General features: G+C 32.8%; 1 protein-coding gene across 7 annotated transcripts in view; it reads right to left on the bottom strand.

The window, feature by feature from the left end:
• Nucleotides 1–12,375, bottom strand: part of LOC116345727 (collagen alpha chain CG42342) — a 43,122-nt gene that overhangs the window by 14,082 nt on the left and 16,665 nt on the right. For 6 of the 7 annotated variants that reach the window (XM_031775379.1, XM_031775387.1, XM_031775369.1 and 3 more), the window contains 14 exons: nucleotides 5,909–5,951; nucleotides 5,798–5,833; nucleotides 5,470–5,567; nucleotides 4,763–4,868; nucleotides 4,173–4,190; nucleotides 4,080–4,096; nucleotides 3,981–3,999; nucleotides 3,732–3,766; nucleotides 1,563–1,644; nucleotides 1,098–1,176; nucleotides 780–808; nucleotides 443–468; nucleotides 332–359; nucleotides 33–77 (listed from right to left, as the gene is read on the bottom strand). In XM_031775379.1, coding sequence (XP_031631239.1) covers nucleotides 33–77; nucleotides 332–359; nucleotides 443–468; nucleotides 780–808; nucleotides 1,098–1,176; nucleotides 1,563–1,644; nucleotides 3,732–3,766; nucleotides 3,981–3,999; nucleotides 4,080–4,096; nucleotides 4,173–4,190; nucleotides 4,763–4,868; nucleotides 5,470–5,567; nucleotides 5,798–5,833; nucleotides 5,909–5,951 — 661 coding nt within the window. Of the gene's footprint in view, nucleotides 1–32; nucleotides 78–331; nucleotides 360–442; nucleotides 469–779; nucleotides 809–1,097; nucleotides 1,177–1,562; nucleotides 1,645–3,731; nucleotides 3,767–3,980; nucleotides 4,000–4,079; nucleotides 4,097–4,172; nucleotides 4,191–4,762; nucleotides 4,869–5,469; nucleotides 5,568–5,797; nucleotides 5,834–5,908; nucleotides 5,952–9,275; nucleotides 9,333–12,375 lie in introns of all 7 variants that reach the window. The other variant, XM_031775403.1, reaches the window with a different exon arrangement.

Here is a 12,375-nt window from a genome sequence, read left to right as displayed (position 1 = left end):
ATTTATTCACGATTTAAAACGTTGCAATTTACCTGGTAAGCCAGGCGGGCCCATGAGACCGGGTGGACCAATGTCTCCTGAAAAACAAACGTAAGCGAAGAAAAAGTTGAAATCACATGTTGAATTCGAATCGATTGAATAAGATAAGTGAGTAATTATTTCGTTGGTAACAACATGAGAATAAAATAAATAAAGAGTGTCGTTGCCATACTCGAGGTGTAAAAGAATTAGTATTTAGTGGTAAGAAAACAATTAATTGTTCAAATAAGTAAGGAAAAAGTGTGAAATATCGACAATTTATCAATAAAATGCAATATAAATGAGTGGTTACCTCGATCGCCCTTATCTCCAGGTGGTCCCTACGGAGCAAAATGATGTTTTTTTTTTTTTCGTTTGCATATAAGTAATCACTATTGATTTTTTCATGTGTAATATAAGTTACCTGATATCCCGGCAAGCCAGGAGGACCTGATTAAATGAAAATAAAGAATGTCGTTTATTTACACGAATTCATAAGGTGTGATAAAAAAAGAGTAACTGATATCATTCATTGAACTTTCTTTTTATTGACGAATCTTCGTTTTTATAGCAAATTATTTTCTCTACTTTTCGTTATCGCAAAGTTTTGAAGAAAAAAAGAATCCCATCTATTTGGGAGCAGGTGTTTAATGGTAAAAAGAAGAAAATGATTGTCGAAATAAAAAAAAACTTCGGCGATTTGTCAATAAAATGCACTGTGAATGAAAGATAAAACTTATACAACATAAATAAATGGCTACCTTCGATTCCGGGTTCGCCTGGTAATCCACTGTAAAAGATGTTGAGAGAGAGAAGAAAAAGTGTAAAGAATTGTAAAGAATGAACACCGAAAAATTGTTATTACATTGGTTTACCCTTAACAAATTATACGGTGTATAATAATGTGGTATTAAAATGTAATTTTCAACCTCATTCATAATATTTACAGGTAAAATAATCGAAAAAAAGGGTTCAACATTGGTCAACGCCAACCGAATCGTGTATCGAATATAGGAATATTTCTTTTTCTCACACAGTATATTACGAAGTAGTCAAAAAGGTAAATCAATAATACTCACTCCAAACCTCTTGGTCCGAGTGATCCGGGTTCACCTGGCGAACCTTTTTCTCCCTTGGTACCATCTTTTCCGTCTTTTCCTGCAATTTCACATCAAAATTCGCACACATCCGTAACATTCAATTAATAAAGTTATATAAATCACTCGAATAAATCTTCATCACATTCGTTGCATATCATTTTGTGATTTTAACTCAACGAAAACATTTTTTTCTCTACTGTCACATCAGAGATTTTCATGAAATCCATTGAGAATCGGATGGAATGCACGCGTTTTAAAATTTTTATATAATTACATGGCCCCATTTATAATCTTAATTAGTTTTAAAGTTTTTCGCATGTCAGAAATCAAAATGATATGTTTACATGCTTCACAAACGATGTTTAAAGTGAAGTGAATTTGTAATGAGTGAGTGGAAATGAAAAAATAAAAATTAAAAAAATTATGTATTTTGAGTTAAATTACCGTCTATTCCGGGTGGGCCGGGAGGTCCACGGATCACTGTTATATCATCATCGTACTCGTTTTCCTTGCCTTGGCCAAACAACTTTTTTTTTTGTTTGGTTTCATTTGTTTTTTTTTTTTTTTTTTTTTTCGGTGAACGATGAAAACAACAAAATTTTTATTGAGAAAAGTTATTGAAACTTTTAGTCATTTGTGTGAGTGTTTGTGTGTGTGTGTAATTTTATTTGTCCGTTGAGATGTTATTTGAAGCGCAACGAATAAAAAATAATAAAAAAAGCAACAACAACAACAAAAGACGCAGCATCCACTTTGCAGTGTGGTTACTGTAAACTGGCGCAATTTTATTGTCTGGTAACAATAAACTCAAACTATCTGATTGCTTCACTCTTAATTTCAAAACATACACATATAACCGCATAGTTTTATCGCTCAATAGAGGAAACAACTTGTACGCATTTCAATGCACTTGATTTTGCGAGAAAGAACGAGTGAAAGAGAAACACAATGGAATGATACGAGTTTTAAGTCAAAAGGAATTAGTTTTTTCTTCGCTTTCAATCTGAAATGAATGTGCTACTTATATATTTTTTTTTCCCTTCCCATATCATTTTCTTGTTCTCGCTAGAAGAAAAAAACACACACAAAAGCTTTTGTTCTGTCAAGTGAAACATGTGTGCTGGAAAAGCAAACTCTTTCTCAATTTTTTTTTTTTATTTTCCTCATGTTACCTGTTTATTCTTAAGTGCTCATGAAATGGCAAAACTAATTTGTGATATGCTTCAAAAAGGGAAATACACAACACGCTGTTGATTTTTTTTACCCACAATGAAAAAAACTTAAAAGACAAAAAAAACAATTGTAAATTAACAACAATACGTACGTAATTTGTTGAATCGTGCCACTAGAACTTATATTCGTGTGTCGAAGAGTAATGATTATGAAAAAAAGCTGTTGTGTAATGATAAAAACCAGTTTTTAATAAAACTCGGTTAACTCAATCAGCAACAGCACCACCGCCGCCGTCGCTGCCACCGCCATGGATATGAAATTAAGCTCACAAAAATCAAACATCATCCTGGGCACGATATGAAGAGAAACACACGCACACGATAAATTACATATATCCACACAAAATACGTATTTCAATAAAACACGATGGTGGTTATATCATTCGAAAATTTCGTTCGAGAATTGAGTGCGCGAATGAACAACATGATAAGCGCATTTTCAACATTTTCTATAATACATTTCAATAAGATGATTCGATACCCATATATAAATGTTATATATGTACAACAGACAGATTTATATATGTATATAATATACTATGGGCGTACTCAACAAATCATCCTTCCATTAGCATTTCTTGAGAAAGTATATCATAAATTAAATGCAAGGATTTAATTTTGAAACGGTTGTAGTTTGTCGATGGCACATGCATTCCATATCTCTATAGCATATTCTTTGGCATTCGCAAAATTGTTTGATGACAAATATTTACATGTAGAAGAAAAACCAAGGTGCACATTATTCACTAAACTTTATAAATCTATATATCCATAAGGTATATAATAGTATGCGTCAACATCAATTTGAAATTAAAACCATAGATGATTGCGATTGTTAGGGATGCGTTTTCATCTTATGACACAATTCATAAACTCTCTGATCATGTTGTGTTGAGCGCAACGATAAGCATGATGTTTACACTCTTTCTCTCTCTCCTGACTTTAACATTGGTTGAGGTTCGGAGCAATTCTCTTTTTTTTACGGTAGCAAAAATGTTTGAATAAGACAGAAATAGTAAGTGAGAAATAAGATTATGAATTATTATATCATGAGCATGGCATAACATCTGTCTCAGTCTCGCAAATCATACAAGTCAGAATTGTTTTGAAATACTTTGTACAAAAAAAAAGATGAGGGAAGAAAAATTCAACAGATCATGTTGAAGTCAATCAGAAGTGGGAGCATAGTAGAGTAAAGATAACCAGAAAAGAAAATTGACAGGAAAACAGTATTTGAAAGAATTTGTTTTTTAATATACACACACATAAAAATTGATGTTCGCAATATACATCAAACGTTAAAGAGAGAAAAAATAATTTATTCCCGTTGGTTTGGGATAAAAAGTAATTTTAAAATAGGTGGATAGATGCGTATACTTACTCGTTTACCTCGCTTGCCACGCGGACCTTTTTCACCTACACACGAAACCAGAAACGAAGCCGAAAGTTTAATTTAATAAAAAAAAAAGATGATTAGAACTTTTAATTGATTCAAACGGAAAGTAAATGGAGTCGAAAATAATTATTTCGGAAAGAATGTGTATCTCTTATTATATACACGATTTTCATTCAAAAGTAATTATAATGAAGTATGAAGGTGTTGAGCGTATATATTTTTTTCTAAAATTACCTTGAAGTCCTTGTGGACCCTGTAGAAGATAATAAAAGAAAACATAAAATAGATCAAAAACATTCGTTTTCAATTAAACAAGCAAAAATAAATACTTACTTGTGGACCAATATCGCCTATTTTCATGAAAATAAAAATGGGTTAATAGGTATTAATAAAAGAAATTGGTTGAAAATGAATTATTATTATTACCTTTTTCTCCTTTCGGTCCTTCATGTGAAAGAAATAGCGTAAAGAAAAACAAAAATAAAACATGAGAAAAAAATTACGATTTTAAGAAGAAAGGACACGGTAGTCTCGACTTATACATGTGACTAAAAGGCAAAAGGCGAAAGAGTAGCACAAGTGAAGTGAGCAAAATTTTATCCGAAAAAATTCCGTTCGCAAGAAAACCGCACAATCGAATGAATGACTTGAATGTGCATGTTCGTTATTCACTCATGTGGAAATGGTGCGATTGACATGAATAGTCTCTCAATTTGACATGAATCTTTTCTTTTCGTGCTTTTTTTTTCTCATTCGTCTTTTATTTCTTGCCTTTTTTTCTATATCGAAAGAAATCGATATATCTTTAATACTTGATATCAATGGTATGTGATTTTGTTCTATGTCATTGACGAATTGTTGAATGAATTCAATCTCGTAAAGAAAATACCACGACGCAAAAAAAAAAAACCATTTTGAATAGTGAATTTTATGGTTGATCTCTTGAAGAAGTGCTTGAAATTGTTATGGTGTTGTAATTCGATGGTGTGAAGATGAAAATATTGATATATACTAACCAGATGGGCCTGGTGGGCCGGGTGGTCCTTCAATGATTCCAGTCGGGAATTGATCGCCTTTGAATGTTGTCGTTAAGCCTCTATCACCTTTGTCACCCTGATCACCCTACGGAAATTATTTTCGTACAGAACAAACACAAAACAAATTTTTCCAAATAAAATACTATGTAATACATAAATCAATTTATTTTGCTAAATCATGCATTCATACATTTACAAGGCGAGGATTTGCAAACGCGATTGTGAATTTGTTCGAATGCGAGTTTAGCTCCTGGCATTTAATTAAAATGTTCAACACTTGAGATTAAACGAAAATCGTGGGGACAAAAAAGGGTTCGCTATTACATACAATTTATACAGAATAAAGCAAACGCAATCACTCGAATATAATAAAATACCGAGTTTTCCATTTGAATCTCATCATGTTGTACATTGAAATGTTCGAATACAATTCAGAGTTTCATTATTAAATTACAAATGAGAACACATGTTCAAAAACATTTTCCCATCATTTATGAAGTCTATTTCTGTGTCTTTTTTTTCTACGCTGGCAATTTAATCCAGTCAAACAAAGATATTAAAGAAAAAACAGCAGCAAAATTTAATTGTGCAAAAAATATGTTTGATTCTACTAATGAATTTGCCTGAGCAAAACCAATAGTTTTTTTTATAAATGTAAAAGCTTAAAATGTGGTATTGATGATTACCTTTGGTCCCGGCGGTCCTTCGGGTCCCACTTCTCCTTTTTCGCCCCTTTCGCCTGCCGGACCACGTTCGCCTGCTGGACCACGTTCGCCGGGTGCACCTATTTCACAAATTGGAAACACATGAGATTCATTCATATTATATTATTTTTTTCACGAATTGAATAAATTATTTTTATTGAAAAGTAATGGATACAGTTTTCATCCATCAATGATCTGAATCAGATATACAATTCGTATTACTTTGTATTCGCATCATTTTTTTTATTGAAATTTATCCCTTTCAGATCATTTTTGTTTTGGATAAATCTTTTTTTAGAGTGTAACTAACCTGGTCTGCCATCATGACCTGGTATACCTGCGACACCTTCGAAAGAAATGAAAATTCAGTTTAAAATTCGCCACTAAAACTTTTTCAAACATTTTTGAGAAGAACACATACCAATTCCTGGTGGACCGGGCGGACCTCTCTCTCCGGTTTCACCCTTTATTAATATAATCGAAACAATAATAGTTCTATTAAAGTATCTTAATTAAATACAAATTCAAAAATTCGTTCGTGCACAGTTGAATATAGTCACAAGGTCAATGTGAACGATAATAGTTACCAAATTAAAAAAAAAAACACCAAAACGTTACACACTCCCTTTGCGTATTATTACTTTAAATGATAACGATTTTGAGAATTTGTTAAAATTGTTCAAGACTATTTATAGAGCATAGTGTGTGTGTGTGTAAACGTTCCAATAAATGTGATCGAATAAACGCGGTTGATAGGGAGAACGAATCGTCATTATGACCGTTAATCGTGTGCATCGAACAAATTTGATTGGATTGAATTGAATTGAATCGGAGTGCCGAGAGATTTGTGAGTTTAAATTACTACGAACTGATTTGTTACAGTGTGAAACTGAGTTTGGTTGTCAGCGGTTTCCGACTCACAAATCTCCCAACGCACAAAACCGGCCGTTCTTTTTTTTTATTGTATTAAAATTACAGTGAGTTAAACTAAATTCACTAAATCATTCTAACTAAGATGATTTGACTACTGTGTATTACTGTTGGTTACTGAAATCATTACTAGCATTAGAATTTAAATTGTGATTAAAGAAATTGAACGAAAAAGATATAACGAATAAATCGTTTTTGGGGTCCGAATTTTTTTCTTCAACAAATTTACACACAGTAACAACGAATCATTCATTTAATTTAGAATTATTTAATGCATGCACATGCTTCTAATTGTGCTATTGTTGTGATAGCTGACCAATCATTTCATTTTCAGGCTGCTTTATCAAGTTAATAAATTATTTCATGCGTTTTTTTTCGTTTTCTAAAGTTTCTTAATCGATTTTTACTTGTTACTTCAAAATTTAAAACTCAAATGAATTTAACAAAGAAAAACAAAACAAAAAAAAAACGACTACCACTGTTCTGTTTTAAATTGCAATGAAAAGGAATTGGAAAAAAAAAATACTCAGACACACACACAATGACGCCATTATCGTTTTTTAATGGTTTCATCAACAAGGAAAATTTCATGATGCTTTTTGAAAGAGATTCCCTTTCAAACTATCCAATAAAAATTTAACTAATTAATGAGAAGAGAGTGATTTTTCTCTCTTGATAAAACATTCAACGATCAAAGCTTTGTGCTTGATGGCCATTGAAGCAATTATTGGCGCTAAGTTTGACTATAAATTCTTCGTAGGTTTATAGTTTGGTAGTCAATTTCTTACTTCTTCTTCTTTTTTTGTCTTTTCCTTTTAAAGCGCTTTGAATATTATTTTATATATGTAGATGAATGCGCGAAGCAATTAATAGTGCACTTTTGATGGCATGCAAGTGTGAAGAGAGAGAGAGAGAGGGAATTAAAAAAAAAAAAACAAGAAAATACCAAAACAAAAGAAACGGGAATCAACAGAGAAGTGAGCGAACAAAGGCATGGCAAAAGAGTAGAGTGAAAAAAAGAGAGAAGTGAAGATGTATTCAGTTTCTGTTTTTCGTTCTTCTTTGAAAAAGTGTTATCGGTACATAGCGCCACTATGCTTATACACAAATTAGGTTGTTTCCACCTCGACAAGATCGTCGTGGAATGTTGTCGTTGCAGGCATCGTGTTGAGAATAAAAGTTTTTTTTTTATTTAAAGAATTACTGGAATATATTGTTTAAAGCTCCCTGTCCGATCAAATTCGGAACATTTTGAGTGACGAAAAACATCCGAAATGGCGCATAGTACTTAAATCGAAAACAACAAGTGCTGAATTTTAAAATCAAAATTTCGAAAAGTTCATATCACTCTTGAAGGCGATAGAGACGCTTCTTTTTGTTATTCTCACATTACAAATCATTTGAATGCAGCAGATCAGCCATTGAGTGAAGACGGAAAAGAGAAAACTTTTCTGCATGCTTAAAAACATGCATACTAGAATGAAAATAAAAAAAATAATCAGAAAACTTAAATTTCAAAGTCTAACGCACAGACACATTTCGTCATTTTGAATTCTATCCGACACGTTGAACATAATTCAGTTTGAACACAATGTGTTGTTCGCTTCTAAAACTGTTTGTTTGCTATTAAGAATGTAGATGCATGTGTTTGGTGTCGTTTTTCTTCTCACTTAAAATCATGAAATCAATGCTAATTGCCATTATAATTTCAGTCAAAATAGATCGGAGATAGGCTTTGGATATCAAATATGCCAAATTTACGAGCACTTGATGCCTAAAACGTCCATCACACTTATTTATGCCCTGTTCTGCATGCATGGCTATATTAATAACACATTGTGAAATCAGTGAGAGGAGAGAGAGAGAGAGAGAGAGAGAAAGAGAATAATTGTGAAAAGGTTTGGTATGTTTGCGTAATCGTTGTCGTACGTTGGGTCAAAGCACAGTATATATACCGGTCATTGATGTCATATTTTAAAGCGATAAACACAAATCTACTCGAGATTGAAAGTGCGAATGAAATAGATAGAAAAATAGAATTGGAACGAGAGAAAAAAAGATGAACACACATGAGCGCGGATGACAAATCTAACAACAATTTAGCTTAAATTTTCATTCGCACACCGCTTTTAAAAAGTATAGAAGACAATTCGAACTAATTGAATTAATGATTCAATTTGAATGCATACATCCTCTCTCAAAAAAACTCACTCCGAAACTCACTTAATATTTTCATTCATTTTGGTTCATGTTTATAAACACATGCGTATGTATGGCAGCGGACAAACGGCTTTTACAATTCGACAAATATTTAACTAGTGTTTAGAAGAGCATTTATATTGTCTTAATGCGACAACAAGAGCCTATTTGAAAACTACAATGTTATCACATCGTATACATGGGGCCAATATCTTAATCCAGAACATACACATATTTTCCGAAAACAATAGAACAGCATCATTGTTAATGACGAAATGGAAATATAAGTTAATGAGAAATGATAGCATACCGTATGCAATAAATATACAGATTCCGAAAATTTGGTACTGTTTAAATGGGGCCGAAATGTTGAAATGTTGAAATTCTGAAACGATCGCACAGAGCACAAAGAATGAGAGAAAGGGAGAGAGAGAGAATGGGAACGAGCGTGAGATAAGTAATGCTGAATTTATACACAGTTATATATAGAGAGAGAGAAGAAAGGAGAGAGAGAGATGCCACTAGAAAATTGAGAATGCTTTTTGCATATTGCACAACAACAGAATTGAACAATGCTATCTCAGATTGCAATTTGCTTTTGTTTTCACTATTACACTAAATGTAACAGGCGTGAACAGTTTTGCTCGCAAAATACTTACACGTAACTGTATAATGGTTGCAGCTGAAATGTTATGATGGCCAGCACCTTGTAAATCCTTTCATGGTTTTTGTTGTTGTGTTTTTTGTATCATTTTTTTGGTTTTTGGTTCGAAATATTAGTGCGTTTTAAAAAAATATATATTACAAATTATATATAGAAACGAGATAGTAGTGGAAGAAATGAAATGCACACACAAAAAAACGAGATTGAAATTGCTACAATATTGATTTATTACACTGGACCGTTGCCACATATATAAGGTGGCAATTCAAAAATGTTCTGTAGAAATTGTTGCCGTAAATATGATTCACGTATTGTTTGTCATGTCGTTTTGTATGGAAGTTTTATTACTTTCATTTAAACTTGAACAAATGCCATTAATTTTTATATATATACGTGTGTGTGTCATCTCTGTGTTCGTCGTGTGCTCACGGTGCTATTCGCAAAACCGCAAAATAGTCAACACACTGTCTCCTGATGGAGCCACAACAGACAACCATAAATCGCTAAAAATTGGAAGTGCTCATGAGCAATTTTGATGCAATTTTGTGTATCCCCGATGCCTATTTTTCTACATTTTTTTTTCCTTTTTCTTCTATTTCTCTCTCTTTTCTGCCATTTCACCATGAATTATGTCGCGTATTGTCTTTTTTTGTGTCCTTTCAATTTCTTTTTTTTATGTATGTGTGCGTGTTCGTTTTTGCGACACGATATTATTGCTCAACCGATGACCAAACACCATACCATTTATCATCGGAACTTAAATTAGCCACAAGATTTACGTATACAATGCGCCAACGTCAATAAAATTGTTACCCATACAAGTACCATTGAAGTAATGGCCGCTTATTTGATTGAATCATCTTGGGCGCTCTTGTTCAATTTTTAGAGCCAATTTTATTCGTCGCATCTTTTCTGTTTTCTTTTTTCTTGCATGAAAGAAATTACAATATTTGACTTATTTATGAAACGGTTTTTTTGTTCTATTTTGTTCATCTATGTAGAATTATGATGACATTTGATTAATAGTGACGATTACGGGTAAATAATGGAATATGTTGACCAACGAGAAAAAAAAATGTTCAATTGACCAACCACATGCACACACACGCGAATGCACGCACACCAAAAAAAAGCATTGGAGTTATAAAAAATGGGATTTATGTTGAAAATAATGAGAAGAAAAAAGCGTGACCATAATATTAGGACAAAAAAACATGAAGACAACAGTGTGGTCCTTGATGCCAACCAATGTGAAAACGGAACGGAAACTAAATGCTGTCTGCAGTAATGCATTAAGAAAATTGGTTGGAAAAAAATTCGATCAGTGCCAATGATTCAGTGGCATTTCGGGATACGGGGTTATGTGTGCATTTATATTTTGTTTTCGAATTTAATTGGCTAATTGGGAATTGACCATTGAAATACAGCAGATAAATCTAAGATTCAGCTTAAATAAAATAACCCATATTGGAATAACATAAAACAACTATTATATCGTCGGCTTAAGAGGAGAATTACCAGCACCTCTATTGGCAAACCAAATAAATAATAGAAGAAAAAATAATAAAGAGAAACCCAACATAGATTGAGGGACGGACGGAGAGACTGAGATTGAAATCTTCGGCGTTTGTTTGTTCGCTGTTGTTGTTGATCGGTTTAGAAAAATAGTGCGACCGCATTATGAGGCGTTTTTATTTATATAGTTTTTGTTGTTGTTGTTGTTGTTGTTTATAAAGGCATTGGCAGCATGATTGGAATTTTCGTGATATAATCTCTTCAGTACACGCAGAATTGGATTTTCTACACTCATATAACTATACCCGATATCGGTTGGATGCGAATGGATGAAAGAAGGAACACACAGATCTAAATGCATCGAACTTTATTTAATATTTGTGTTTAAAATACCTCTTAAGTAGTATCAAATGCCGTTGTTTTCATTTCTCCTACCTCGCCATTCGCACTCTCTTGCTCTTTGTTTTGTTTTGTTTTTCAATCAATATTATGTTATTCCCCGTTTTTCTATTTATTTACCTTTTGTGTGTGCATGGGTTTTTGTTTACACATTTTTTTTTCTCTGTTCTTCTATTTGAATACTTTTTAACGTTGCTTCACATTTTCGAATTGCCTCTATCTCAACTTCCTCGCACATATATCATCATCATTTTACCATCAACATTGTCGTCGTCGTCGTCGTCGTCGATGTCGACGATGACGATGATGTTGTGCATTATACTCTTATTCACTCATCTTTCTTGCATTTTGTTTGTTTGATCACTGAATGCGTCTATTCATCGACTTTGACGCTAGCGCATCTATACAACTCGTTTATTTCTTTATTAAACCATTATGCAGGCACTTAACACAAATTATTCAGATGGGAGATTTGATGCGTCATTTTTCAACATTTAGCTTGACTTTTTGGAATCAACGGAGTGAGGGAGAGGGATAGGAAGCCGGCAGAAAAAAAAAACATTTACAGAAAATGACACAACGATGACTAATATTATTTCGAATGGGGAGGCAGGATAAAAACGGAGAACAAAAGAAATAAGTAGTAAACAATAACTGGAAACATTTGAGAAATTAAATTTCGACGACGAAAGTAAAAGCTGTCTGCGCAAGTAATTTTTAGGTGTCTGATGATGGTACAACTTAAATTGAATGCAATGTGCGATGTCTGCTCCTTTTGGTGAACAATATGTTTGGGACGCATTTTTTTTTCTTCATTCTGTTCATTTGGGTGGCAGTTTTGAAAGAGGCCTTGGTCTTTGGAATTTTTCCAATAAAATCGTCTCATTTCTAGAGAAAGCTTGTGTCGAATAAAAACATTCTTTATTATCACGTTTGTGTTCTCTCATTACACTTTTTTCATCTCTCGTCTTCATTTTCTTCAGTCATTTTGGGTCGAGCGTTAATAAAAAAAACACCTTAAATTTTACATTCTTGAAATGTAAACGCTTTTTTTCATTCCCTTTCGCTTATGCACTTTTCAAAGCGATGTACTCAAATAAAATATCAAATATTCCATGTTAACAAAAATGTTCAATTTTTTCTGACACCATATTTTTCAGTTTAAAATCGACCACAATGAA

This window comes from Contarinia nasturtii, unplaced genomic scaffold (assembly GCF_009176525.2).
Source record: "Contarinia nasturtii isolate CC-2019 unplaced genomic scaffold, AAFC_CNas_1.1 Cnas_scaffold_129, whole genome shotgun sequence".
In the NCBI taxonomy this organism is placed as follows: domain Eukaryota; kingdom Metazoa; phylum Arthropoda; class Insecta; order Diptera; family Cecidomyiidae; genus Contarinia; species Contarinia nasturtii.
Note: the sequence above shows the minus strand (reverse complement) of the source record. Positions and strands in the feature narration are given on the sequence as shown.